Genomic DNA, 13,621 nt, shown 5'->3' with positions numbered 1-13,621 from the left:
AAAGCCAGCAGTAATGAGAGGAGAAGAGGCTGAGCAACACCCCACATCACTTCCCCCTCTCCTGCAAACAAACAGCCCCAGCTCCCCCCCCCTTCTCCCCTCCCTCCCCACCTCGGGGTGCTCAGTGCCCCGTTCCTGGCACCTTGGCAGAGAGAAAATCCTCTTCTCATCCCCTGCTCTAATATCCCAGGGAATTTTCTAATCCCCTGGGGTTGGTGCTACAGCTGGGACCCAAAACTGCCCTCCCCCAGCTGCCTGAGAGCTAAGAGATGGGGGGGGCACTGAAAATGGGGCTCACTGAGAAATGAGGGTGGTTAATAAATGAGAGGAGGGGATAGAAAATAAATGAGTGGCTGATAAATGAGGGGAAGGGGGAGAAAATAAAGGAGGATGGCTGATAAAAGGGAGATCACAGGCCTTAGAGCAGCCGTGGTCTCCCCTCCCAGCCTGGCTGCTGCCCTCCCTACCTGCCACCACCAGGAGAGCCAGAAGCCAGAGGTCTCGGGGACGTGGGCAGCCAGGTAGCATCCCCCCTCCCTGCAACGCTGCGAGCTCTCCAAGCCCCGACGTGAGCTCTCTGTACCGGCTTGGAGTGGAGGGACCATGCAAATCTCCCCACACTGAGCAATGCACCTTCTCAGGGGAGTGGCGAGTGTGGGACGGGACGAGGGGACATGGCGGAGTTCACCCACCCAGAGGTTGAGGTCAGTGGGATCTCTCCTTTCTGCTGCACTAAGGGCTTGGTGCTGGTTCATGAAGCCCCCGAGCTTGGTCCCCACTGCCCAGCCCTTGTTTTCTCCCTGGTAATAAAGGGAGGAGCTGGATGCTGCCTGTTGCTGCCCGCTCTTGGGTAAATAATGCCAGCTGGGATAGGTGCCTGCGTGGTGCTGAGCACCCCTGCGAGAAGAAGGAGCCTTTGTTCGTAGTGCGAGGCCAAGCTGGGCTCGGGTTGTCTGGCTTTACATCCAGGGGACAGGGGTCCCGATCAGCTTGGAAATGTTCCAGTTGGGCTCCCAGCACCTGGGATGCTCCTGTCCTACACTTCTGGAATGCTCCTGTCCCCCACCCCCAGGATGCTCCTGCCCCCTCTTCCTGGAATGCTCTTGCCACCCTATCCCCAGGATGCTCCTGTTCCTTCACTCCCGGGAAGCTCCTGCCACCTCTCCCTGGGATGCTCTTGCCCTTCTATCCCCAGGATGGTCCTGTCCCTCACCCCCGGGATGCTCCTGTCCCCTCTCCTCAGGATATTCCTGTCCCCTCTGCCCGGGATGTTCCCGCCACCTCTTCCTGGGATGGTCTTGCCCCCCTCTCCCCAGGATGCTCCTGGTGCCCGCCCCGAGCCTGCGGTTCCCACTGGGGTCTCGGCCTCTTTCTCCTCACCAGCAGCAAAACTGTTGGCTTGGGAAACTTTCCCTGAACCAGAATCAGTCCCGCTCCCTCCCTCCATCCCTCCCTCCCCCCGCAGCAGCAGGAGGAAACACGTAAAGGAAGAGCAACCCTCTAGGGACAGCTCAGCCCCGTCCCCACCGGTGTCACCCCTCCTCGGGACCCCCACCGTGTCCCGGCTGGGAAGGAGTCAGGCTGGGACGGCTCCCCGGCTCTAGGGGCCGTGGGGATGGATGGATGGGGGTGGTGGGAGGTGGGATGTTGGGGGGGGGGGGGGGGCGAAACTTGCGTGGTTTGCACGTCGTGATGCTTTTTCCCGCGACGTGGATGCGGAAAGAGAGAAAAAAGGCGCGGTACCTGCGCTCCCACACTCGCCCACGCGTGTCCACGCCCCCGGCACCTCCCCACCGGCACCACCCCCCTGGAACCTCCCCCCTGGCATCTCACCGACATTTATTTGCTATTTTGGTTGCTTTTGGTTCACAACGGCGGGAGCTTTGGCCGAGCGAGGGGCCCCGTGGCAGTGGGTGCTGGACGTGCAGGCAGCGAGACACCTCCTCCGTGTATGGGAGTGGGATTTTAGGGGGGTGGGGAAGGGGATGGGGGGAGCTTCTCTGTGGGTCTCCATGGGCAACTGTCCCTTCTGCATCCCTCTGTGTGTATATGTGTGTGTCCCCTCCATGTCTCTGTGGCAGCACCTCGAGTGGGCATCTCCCCACGGAAGATCCTTGTGAAGCCCCAGGGGAAGTGGGGAGGGCTGCAAGGAGCAAGGGTGGGTTCAATCTGCCCCAGGGGGGTCTCATCCTGCACTGGCTGGCACTAGGATGTGCTCCTTGCCCTCCCTGATGCCCCCAGCCAAGCCCGTGGGAGTTGAACGCCGGGGTTCCCCCATCCCGGAGCATCCCGAGGACCACGGAGGGTTCCCCCCAAACCTTCCCCACCCTTTGTCTCTGCCTCAGCCCGGGCTCCCGCTCCCCAAAACACTCTCAGAGGGCGTCAGACAAAGGAGGTTTGGAGAGAAACCGGAGGTGGGACGTTGAGGGAGGAGGATGGAGATGGAGAGAGGGTGGGGGGAGAAGGGCAAAGTGTCCGCCCGGCTGTGGCCGTGGGATGGTCCCTGCCACGGCCGGAGTCGCGACGGGGGCTGGAGGGGGCGGGTTTGGCACAACGCACTGTCACAGCCCTTGCGGCAACTCCTCCGGCTCTACGGCTGCCTGCGGGAGAGAGGAACCCTTCAGCTGCGAGGGGAGACCCTCCTCACATAGAAACCTCCCCCCCTTTTCTTCCCCCGCCCTTTCCATGGAGCAGCCATCCCCCTTTTTGGGGGCAGCCCCTCCCCGCACCTGAGCGCTACGTCACCTCCTCGGCCGTGTCCTCTGGCGCTCGTCGGATCTGCTCGTACACGGTGCTCACCGGTGCTTTCTGAGCTGAACCCTGCTCCTGCTTATTCTCGGGGTGACCCAGGCCCTGTGGTAGAAATTAGGGGGTGTTGGAAGGGAGGAGGAAGCTGCTGAGGGATGGGGCAGCCCCCAGGGAGCTTCGGTGGGACGCTCAGCCCTGGCTCAAAGCCCAACTTGCACCCGTGGGGTTGGGACGATGCGGTTATGACTTCCCAGTGTGATCAGGACCCCTCCCAGCATGGCAGGGATTCTCAGGCAGCCCCCTAGACCCTCCCCAGGCAGCAGCCCCCAGCCTCCCCGGGGGCCTCACCTGATCATTACCTTCCGGGGGGCTGCGACGCACGATCTCAGCATACTGGGGGTCAGAAGGACTCTCCTCAGCGGGCACCGTGGGGGTGGCAGCTGCAGTGGGGTGAGGTGGCATAAGAGGGACCGGGACTGGGACTCCCCTCAGGTCCCTCCCTCAAGCTGTGCCAGCTCCTTAAGGGTGGGAGCTTCACTTGCCTGGGTCTGCAGCCTTCTCACTGTTCATTCGCCAGCACCAGAAAGCTCCCCCCAAGCTCACTGCCAGCAGGATGAGGGTCAGGACGATGTAGCCTGACTTTGAGAAGGAGGTCTGACTCCCTGGGAGGGCAGAGATCAAAGGATCAGAGATGTTTGACTTGGAAAAGCCATTTAAGCTCCTGGAGTCCAACCATTGACCTCACCCTGCCCAGCCCAGCACTGACCCACAGCCCTCAGCACCCCAGCTCCATGGCTTTGGGATCCCTCCAGGGCTGGGCACTGCCCCAGCTCCCTGGGCAGCCTGGCACAGGGGCTGACACCCCTCACAGGGAAACAGTTCTGCCTCAGCTCCAATCTCAACCTCTCCTGGGGCAACTTGAACCCATTTCTTCATGTCCTGTCACTGTCTTCTGCAGGTACAGCACGGCAACACCTTCCCTGCTCTGTGCAGGAAGTTTGCACAAGCATCTTTGAATCACAGAATCCTTTGGGTTGGAAAAGTCCTTGAACCTCCTGGAATCCAACCATTAACTTCCCCTTGCCCAGCCCAGCACTGACCCACAGCCCTCAGCACCTCAGCCCCACAGCTTTGGGATCCCTCCAGGGCTGGGCACTCCTCCAGCTCCCTGGGCAGCCTGGCACAGCTGACAACCCTCTCGGGGGAGTTCTTCCTCGGCTCCAGTTGGACCCCTGAGGGTCTCACCTCCACTTTGGCAGATGGCTTGTAGGTCAAAGAGGACAACTTTTTGGTCAGCAGGGTTGCTGACAGTGCAGGTGTAGGTGACGTTGGCAGCAGTGGGGGGCAGGGCCACTCTTAGGGTGGTCCCATCCGATGAGAGCTGGTGGCTGTCAGAGGTCAGGTCCCTGATGATGTTGTCCCTCTTCCAAGTGACATTCACAGCTCCTTTGCCAGCACCCTGGCACTGCAAGGTCAGGTTGCACCACTCCAAGGTGCTGGCCAAGAGTTGGCTGCGGGTCCTTGGACTTGGCACTGACTCTGTATCCAATGGAAGGGGCAGATGAGTGTGAGACAGAAGGGATTTGCCCACCCTACTCATCCCTACCATCACCCTTGTCCCCAGCAGCACACACAGAGCCACTCTTGGGTGGCAGGATTTGGCCTTTTACATAACTTAAGGGGTTGATCACACCAGGGTGCAAAGGTTGAGGTCTAAACCACCAGCACTCCTTTGTGCCTCAGTTTCCCCACCGGAAAAACAGCTTAGCCCTTGCACTCGGAGCTGTCTGGTTTTGTCCCCAGCACCTCTGCCAAAGCTCAGGGTGCAGCCACTCACCGTAGACAGAGAGGTTGAAGGCCTGATCCTCCACCAGTGCTGGGTGCAGCTTGAGCCGAGCCCCGTAGACCCCACTGTCCCCTCGTTCCAGGGCCCTGATCCTCAGCACCGTCTGGTTCAGCATCTCCAGTCTCTCCTTGAAGCGATCCTTGGGGTCAGGCCTCTCAAAGCCACCTGGGCCAAACTCTGCCACTTGAATGGTGGCACCAGCACCGCCTGCAAAGCTCCACTCGATCTCCTTCACTGTCTTGTTGGGGGGGAGAGTTGGGGAGAGCAACACAGACCCCCCCAGGACACCGTTCACTTGCTGGGGCTGAGCTCGAGCTTGGCCAAAGAGTAGCTCTGCAGACAAGGCACAAAGTCACTGGATGTGTTGGGGACAAGGGAGATCAGGAACAAGAAAGGGATTGAAGGACCCTGGGGGATGGATCCCTTTTTGGAAGGAAAGAAGCAGCATCTCCCTGCCCTGACGAAGTCTCTTGGTCTCCTCTCTATTGTCTGGTCCCTCTCCAGGCTGGGGACTGGGATGTGTCCCCACCCAATAAAAGTCCTTAAATGCTGTCAGAGCCGCCTCCTGCTCCGTCAGGGAGGGAAAGATGCCAGGGCTTGGACACTAGGTGCTAAAAGATATCCATCAAGCATCTACTAGTTCAGATGCAGGTGCCTCATCTGAACTCTGCCGACCCCGGGGCTGCCCCCGGGCTCTCACCAGAACAACGTTCCAACAGAGTCTGGGAGGAGTTCCTAGCCAGCAGCTGCAAAAGCTCATTGTCCTCCTTAAAATGTGTCTCGGCCAAGATCCCTACGGAAAACCAACAAGGGGTTAAAGTGATGGGGGAGAGCAGTGGGTGGCCGAGGGGATGGGCAGGAGGGATAGAGCCACCTCCTCGCCGCTTCAGCACCTGGGTGATTCCTGCAGGGATGGGCTTTGCTGCTTCTAACCCACCCCCTGAGCCCGAAGGGCACGTTTCAACCGCCCCATCTGAGCTTCCATCATGAGATTTCACATTTTTTTGGCAGCATAGACAGCTCTCTTGCAAAAAAAAAAAAAAAAAAAAAAAAAAAACCAAAAAAAACCACCCCACACCACGCCAGGAGCAGCTTGGCAGCACCTCCCTCTCTCCTGGCAGCTCCCGCCTACCTACAAGCTGTCTCCTCTCCCGGCCCCCGCGGCCCCCCACGCCCCTCTGCCATGGGATAACAACGTCCCCTTCTCCCCCAGCCTCATCCCACGTGGAAACTGGGATGTTCAGCCAAGTCGGGACCAGCAGCTTTGCCTCCAGTCCATCTGGGATGGGTCCCATCACCCACCGGGTCCTGCATCACCTCGGTGCATCCCCCTCCGCTCGCCCCCTACCCGCGGGAGGCAGAAGCAGATGTGCCTTGATATTAAAGGAGATTAAACACAGACATCCGAGTGTTCCCTTGGTATAAAACCCTCCAACAACCCCACGTTTCAAGCTGCCTCTTTGCTTTGCTTTATAAGAAGTGCTCCATGTCGCTGGAGCTTTTGATGCTTTGATCCTACTTATCCCAGGCTCCATTCCTGGTGCTTCCAGATGAATCTTAAAGCCCACCGCATTTCTGACACTTCCCCGGGTGAGCGCGAAGTTTTCAGGACCCTGGGAAGCTGCTTTGGCCGCGGGCACCATCACTGCGTGGTTCTCGTCGAGCCTAGAAGGAGGATGCTCAGCCCGTGCGTGGGAGTCGGAGGCCGTGGGGGAAATCAAAGGAGTGGTGAGAGGGAGGATGAGAGTCCCAAAACACCGGGGTTTGGGTCCGGATGGGGACAGATGTGAACAAACATCATCCTCAAGCAGCACAAAGGACCTGGGAAGAAGCTCATCAGGCTTCTCACAGAGGACTTTGAGCAGATGCTCTCGCCCCATCCCTCGCTGTGTCCGTGCAAGGCCTGGAGGGGCACGTCCGTCTGTCCATCAGCACCCCTCGGGCATCATCCTCCCTTCAACCCCCTCCCGGCGTTTTCCAGCCTCCCACGGGACATCCGAAGTCCCACGTGGGATGGGTGTGTGAGGAGGGGTCCCCTCCGGCCCCCCCCGAGCTATTTTATGAGGAGCTGGAGGAAATGAGGGCTGGGAAAAGGCGACTGGTGCCAGGGCTCGGCCAGGCACAGCCAGCGCCTCGCCTCCCCGCTCGTCCTGTTTACTCCGGGATGCGGGGAGCCCGAATCTCCGCAGCCCTGATGCTGGGAGGAGAGGCAAAAGGGATAAACGCGATGTTGAACGCATCAGAATGCGTTCAGCACCCCGACAAGATCAACCAAACCGAGCTCCGGGGCTGATTTTTAGCCCTGGGTTTATTCACCCACGAGTCCAGGTTTTGCTCTTTCTCATCACCCCCCCCCCCCCCCCTTTACACTTTGATATCAAATCCCTTTGATCAAAGAAAGCAGCTGGAAAACTCCGAAGCATCATTAACAGCCTATTTTCCATCTAGCTGGGTCAGATATTTGTCATCAGCCTGGCGGGGTTGGCACCTTGTGCCACAGCCCCATGGCTGGCAGCAGCCCGTCTTGCTCGTGAAGCCAATTAATCGGTAGGCAGATAAACCCCCCACATCCCCCCCTTTCTACCCCCTCCCACCCCCCGCTAATCTGGCCGGACTATTAGATGCTTTCTGTAGGAATCGGAGGGTTTAGGGGAGTTATTGAATGTGTGGATTAGCACGCCGGGAATTAAGGGGATTCCTCCTTCCCGCTTTACATAAGAAGCCGCTTCTCAGCCGGATCTGGCACAGCCCCGGGGGGGTTAAAGGGCTCGGTGGGGAGACAGCGGCACATGGCAGAAGCCACTATAGGGGTGACGGGACCCCGGTGGGGTTGATGGAGTGGGAAGAAGGGAGGGGGAGGGATGTCCGTGGTCACCCGGCCGTCGCCTCGTTACGAAACGTCTCGTTAAAGCCGAGATGCCAGGGAGCGCTGAGAGATGGAGGGGGCAGAGGTCGGGGTGGGCTGCAGTGAAGCCCGAAGCAGGCAAGAAGAAGGCAGGATGGGGTCAGCATCCCTGCTCGCCGAACTCACCCCGCAGCCAACCCGCTTTGCCACTTTGCTCCCGCGGGACGTGTTTTTTTTCCGTGTTGAGCCACGCACTCACCTGGCCCGAGGCCGAGCAACGCCAAGAGCAGCGAGGGCAGGCGGCCTTTGATCCTGCCCAATTCCCCCTCCATTTCTCTCCTCCTCGGCTTCTTCGTGCGGCTTTTCAGTGGGCAGAGTCAGCGGCAGGAGAGATGGGGAGGAGCGAAGCCGCCTCTCGTTGCAACCCGTAAGAAGCCGAGCATCGCGGGGCATAGGCGGCTCATTAATTAGCTCGCCACAAATGATTAGGCGGCCCAGGGAGAGGGGGGAAATGTGTGTCTCTGTGTGTGTGTGTGGGAGGGGGTAGGTGTGAAATACGCAGGACCTGAGCCGCTGAGGATGTTGAAGCGAGCGCAGCGGGGGCTGGCGCTGACCCCCGACCCTGCCGCATCCTCCGTCAGCCCCGCGCGGTGCCCGGATTAACGCTGGCAGTGCCCGGCACAGCTCTGCCAGGTCTCCCGCTGGTGCTGCGGATGAGCAAGGGCACGTTGGAATGAGGCTACAAAATAGCAAGGATGTTGTCTTCAAGAAATCAGGGCAGCAGGAACATGCTGGAGCTGGGGTGATGGGGTACAGGAGGTACCTGAGCACCCCATGGGGCAGAAAACAGCCCAGCAGGTGACGTTCTGAGCGGATGTGAGGTCTTGGCTGAATCACAAGGGATACAGATGAGGAATAGACGCCCTGGCAGGGTCAGGATGTGATGCCAAGGCAGCCATGGACCAAATGATTCCCATGGGTTCCCCCTGATCCCCCCTCACATCCCCCTCATCCCTCACACATCTCCCCTCTTCAGGGAGGCTGCAGAAAAGCTCCCCCTGAGCCCTCCCAGCCAGGATTTTGGAGCCCCGAGCGGGGGCTGGGGCTGGGAGGAAGCTCGTTCCATTAGCAGCACAGAAAGCTTCTTTCTTATTTAAAACCTCCAGCAGGTCGAAGTGGAAAACAGGGAGGGGAGGGGAGGGGAGGGGAGGGGAGGGGAGGGGAGGGGAGGGGAGGGGAGGGGAGGGGAGGGGAGGGGAGGGGAGGGGAGGGGAGGGGAGGGGAGGGGAGGGGAGGGGAGGGGAGGGGAGGGGAGGGGAGGAAAGCAGCCCCTGCAGCAGAGCTGCTCACCCTGCAGCAGGACAGAACTTGCTGAGCGAAATCATGAACCTTGCACAGCAGCAGACTTAACACCATCCCTTTTCCCTTCCAACCCGGATCCTGGAGAAACTGAGGCTGGTAAGGGGAAGGTCACAGGCTGTTTACAACCAGTGAATGCCCCAAAACTGAGAGGGAAGAGCAAAGCAGGGGCTGGATAGGCTGCCCACTCAGTTCCTCCCACATCTCGAAGGAAGGAAGGGAAATGAAAGTTGCTGAGTTAAAATTTCCAGTTAATGGGGAAATTGCAAGAGCCTGAGGAAGAGGAGAAGGATATGTCTGGATGGGACAAAGGCCACTCATCAGGGGACAGAGCTGGGGATGACACTGGCTCTAGGGCAAAGCAGCAGCTATCTCCTGCCAAATGCTCTAGCACTGAAGGGTTTCACAGGCTGGGACATCCCTGGTGAGGTGAAGTGTGGCTGTGCCAGACACTCCCACACTCCTCGTGTTGAGGAGCTGGGCAGCATCTGGGGATGTCCACGAAAGCCAAGGGAAGGACATGGGCTCAGTCCCAAGGTTGGCATCCCCACTGGCATGTGCTGCTGAGCCAGAGCTGCTCCCTGTGCCTGGGAGTGGCTGGAGGTGGGAATGAGCTGTGGCTCTTGGCACTTGCTGGATGAGGGATGTCCCTGGTGAGGGATGTCCCCAAGGAATGGGGAGCTAAGCACTGGAATGGGCTGCCCAGGGAGGTCGGGGAGTGCCCAGCCCTGGAGATATTGCTGAAGGCCTTGGGTGAGTGGTGGGCTTGGCAGTGTAAAGGCTGGGACTTGGTCATCTTGGAGGTCTCTTCCAACCAAAATGTTTCTCTGATTATATGAGTTGGCCCAAGGGGCAGCTGGGCAGTGCCAGTGCAAAGCTGAGAGTGTCAGCAAAGGTGGCCATGGAGGCCTGAGCCATCACTATGTGCCTCTTCATCACTGATGGTGCCACAAAGGGACTGGGGGTAACTCCAGCACAATGGCACAGCAGCACCCTGGTCCAGTAGCAAGGCCTGATGCCATCCATCCCCTGTCATGGGGGAAGGACCACAGTGAAGTACACTCAGCTGCCTTTGCAGGGCAGGAAGGTGCTCATGGGTGCCTGGAGACCCCTTAAGACCCTCACCCTCCCCTTTGATCCCTCTGTGCCACCCTCACCTCTGCTCCTGGACACGGATCAGCTCCCATCCTCCAGAGCAAACCTGGGAGGGGAGGGTGGTGTTGGGGGACCAGGGCTGCACCCTCCGACCCACAGCACACCGCTGCAGAGAGGCTACACCCTGAGCCCCCCTTTTTCCCTCTTCCCCTCGGGGTTTCATCACCCAGTCGATGGGTACGTGCCACTGCAGCAAGAGCTGGAACCACATGGGGCTCTCCAAAAGCAGCCAGCGCTGCATTCCAGGTCCGGCAGCGGGTCTGTAACAAGAAAGAGATCACACACAGCTCCTCCCTGTTGCCCTCCTGTCCCAGGAGGGGCTCTGGCGGCAAGCAAAAAGTTGGGGCTACATCCTGAAGAAGCCAGGACATGACCCGACGAGCCCCATGGCCCCGGGGACCAACCTTGTCACAGGCTGCTGCCAGACCCGATTAAATCAAAGCTGATACGGCAGCAGTGTGAGGGAGGTGGGGAAAAGGCGCAGGGAGCTCAGAGCTGGAGCTGCCTACGTGCTCACCGGCTGGGTTTTGGAAGGGGAGAAGAAGCAGCGAGTTGCCGTGAAGAGGGAGAACGGGGTCCCACTGCACGGAGCTGAGCGGGCGGTGGGGAAGGGGACGGGGAGGGAGGGAGGGACGGACGGGGAAGGGATCGCTCCAAACCACATCAACTGCTGAGAACTCGGCTCGATGGGGCTGTACATCGTCACTTCTCACACACGGAGGGAAAGAAAGAGGGAGGGAAGGAAGGGGAGAAGCTGCTCCCGGGGCTAGAGACATCCCGAGTGCACGACCGAGGCTGGCGTGCCCTTGCCCTTGCCGCCCCTCAGCAGGTTCCTCTGTGCCCCGAGCCGGGTCACGGGGGTTCCAGACCCCCGCCAGCCCCAACTGAGGCCAGGCCCCAGCACCTCTGGAGCTTCCGGCCGCCCTCACTCCCTCGCTGGTGCCCTACAGCCCCACCGGATCTCTCTCCACCCCCAGCTCCCTCCAGCCCCAAACCCGGGGGTCCCGGGGACCCTGCAGGCCCCAACCGGCGCCATCCCATCCCTGCTCTGGGCGCCCAGTGATGACGTAACAACCAGCGCCTCGTTGGCACACGACCAACACCGCAACCCCAAATCTCGCGAGATTCTGAGGCTATAAATAGCCCCGCGACGGGGCGGGCAGGGGGCGGGGCGGGTGCGACGCGTGTCGATGCACCAGGTCGGCTCGGGAAGCCTGAGCTCGGTGTCCTGAAGGCTTCTGTGAACGCCAAGTTTGGGCTCTTCTGTGGCTCTCGTCAGTCGGCTGTGGAATCACAGAATCAGTTTGGGTGGAAAAGCCCCTGAGGCTGCTGAAGTCCAACCATGAACCTCCCCCTGCCCAGCCCAACGCTGACCCCTCCGCACCTCACCCCACGGCTCTGGGATCCCTCCAGGGCTGGGCACTCCCCCAGCTCCCTGGGCAGCCTGGCACAGGGCTGACACCCCTCTCAGGGAAACAGTTCTGCCTCAGCTCCAGCCTCACCCTCCCCTGGGGCAGCTCCAGCCCCTTTCCTCTTGTCCCATCACTTGGGAGCAGAGATTTACTCTCCTCCAGCCACAGGCTCCTGTCAGGGAGTGTCAGGGCTCCTGGCTCCCCTCAGCCTCCTCCAGGCTCAACACCCCCATTCCCTCAGCTCCTTCCCAGCTCTGGCCACGTTCCAGCCCCTCAGTATCTTGCTATCTCAGTCAGTGCCTCCTGGTTTGCTCCAGGGCTGACCTGGCCCTGTGACAACCCCAGGTGTGTGAGGACACTGAGGTTTTTAGGCAGCGTGTCCCCAACCTCTGCTTTGCTTCTCTGCTTCCTGCATCTGCCCACTTCAGGGGTGGCTGCTGATGCCAAACCCTTAGCTGCCCTGTTTTCATCCTTCTCTCAGCCTTCTCTCTGCCTCTTTTTGTCTCCAAGAGCTTGTGATTTATTAGGGATGAAAACCAAACTGTGTTTTATCACCAGGGAGGGTAACGGAGGGCTGAGAGATGAAATTGCAGCCTAGCAGCCAGGGGTGAGGGAAAGGATGAGTCGTATCTCTGGGTACATAACGAACTGGGACACAAATGATGGTTTACTTGAGGGATACCTCACTTAGGTTTTTCAGGGGGTTGTGTTTTTCTCCCTGCCTGTCAGTTCTACTGGCACTGGGGGGATCTGGAAGGAAAATCCTGGGGTTTGAGGGTCCCTGGATCCACACAAACGTGGGGATGAGAGGCAGGGGTTGCACTTGCTTCCCCAAACTTCAGCAAGGACATTTCCCATCCTCCTCCCCCATGTGCAGGGCAGATATGGTGAGGATGGAAGCAAGATAAAATCCCACAGCCCTCCCCACATTCTCCCTCCTCTTCCTCCTCCCTGTGACTGCAGCCTCAGGAGGGAAGCAGGAGGAGGAAGGCGGCAGTTTGGGATTTCAGTGCTGCCATCCTGGGGAATGAATTAGAATACAGCTCTGGAATAAATTAACTGGATGGTGAAGATGAGATTTGTTTCCCAGGGAGAGGAAGGCTGTATCTTTAGTGAGGCAGAGCCCCTGCTGGGCTTGGTTTTTTGGAGCTGAGCTGATCTCTTTGAAGCGCCCTGACTCGGTTTTTACACAGTGGCAGTTTGAGGGGTTCCAGAGGAACAACTTCATGTCTCTCCTTTTCCCTGCCCATCTCTCCCTGCTTCCATCTGCCTTCTTGCTCCAGCAAATGCCACTGTGAATGACAAAGCACCTTCTTTACTTCCCTTTTCCGCCCTTTCTTTGTTGTTGGTTTAAAGATGGGTTCCCTGGGAGCAGGGAGGCAAATTGCTTTGGCTCATGCATAATAAACCAGGCGTGGAAACATACCCGAGTCATGGGCAACCTTTGGAGGGAAACAGAATCATTCAGTGAGCCTGTTTCCTGGGGGAAAGAGATAAAACCAAGGCAAGCTGAGGGTGGAGAAGCTGACAAACCTCCCCTTACCCCTCTTGGCAGCACCACCAGCAAAAAGGAGCTTTGGCAAAATAGGTCATCAGAGCTTGGGAGTGCATCCTGCCTTCTCCTGGCTGGTTGGCTGGGGTCCTGAAGGTTACCCCCTCTCATCTTTCCCAGTGCAACCAGTTCAAGTGTTGCCCTGGGTGGGATGGGGCTGCAGTTAACCCTTGCTGGTGGCTTGCAGGGTGTTTCCACCCCTTATCTACACCTTGCTATACATTCATCAGAGGGATCGCCCTCACCCTCACCCACCCCTGTCACATCCTCACAGTGGGTGCTGGTGGGATGGACACCCAACAGGCTGTTGCTTGGGGTCAGCAGTGGGATGGACATCCATGTGCATACGGTGCTGGAGAGGGAAGGGATGGACACGTGGATGTGAGGAGGGGGCTCTGCTGCTCTGAACTGGGGGGGGTGGTCTCAATCCCCTGAGATCCCCTTCACTTGTAGCTCTGGCAGGTGGGACTAGTGAGGAAGGAAAGGGCCCCGAGCTGGGGGCTGTCCCTTCAATCAAGGCACAGGGAATGAGGTGGGATGGGGGCAAAATGGGATGAGGATGGGAAGGGAAAGATCTCAACACCCCAAAACAAGCTTCTTTGTGGAGAGGAAGGAGGGCTATCCCTTGTTCCCACCCCACCAACCTTATGCCCACCTGAGAAACAAGTGTTTGGGGGTGGTTTTTTTGGTAACATTTATATTTT

General features: G+C 59.1%; 1 protein-coding gene across 2 annotated transcripts; it reads right to left on the bottom strand.

Annotated features, from left to right (window-relative positions):
* Positions 1–1,860: 1,860 nt before the first annotated feature.
* On the bottom strand, positions 1,861–7,781 carry LOC133628355 (SLAM family member 9-like). 2 transcript variants are annotated; one of them, XM_062016344.1, is made up of 7 exons: positions 7,699–7,781; positions 4,586–4,927; positions 3,994–4,287; positions 3,291–3,410; positions 3,097–3,188; positions 2,730–2,853; positions 1,861–2,600 (listed from the first exon to the last, which is right to left on the bottom strand). In XM_062016344.1, exons 1-6 carry the CDS (start codon positions 7,769–7,771, stop codon positions 2,737–2,739), a joined length of 1,038 nt encoding a protein of 345 aa, XP_061872328.1. In that variant the 5' UTR covers positions 7,772–7,781; the 3' UTR covers positions 1,861–2,600; positions 2,730–2,736. The 2 variants fall into 2 exon arrangements, with proteins under 2 accessions (XP_061872328.1, XP_061872326.1); XM_062016342.1 differs by having other exon boundaries at positions 2,746–2,853.
* Between the last annotated feature and the right edge of the window lie 5,840 nt (positions 7,782–13,621).

The sequence above is a fragment of the Colius striatus genome, chromosome 29 (genome assembly GCF_028858725.1).
Source record: "Colius striatus isolate bColStr4 chromosome 29, bColStr4.1.hap1, whole genome shotgun sequence".
NCBI lineage: Eukaryota > Metazoa > Chordata > Aves > Coliiformes > Coliidae > Colius > Colius striatus.
Note: the sequence above shows the minus strand (reverse complement) of the source record. Positions and strands in the feature narration are given on the sequence as shown.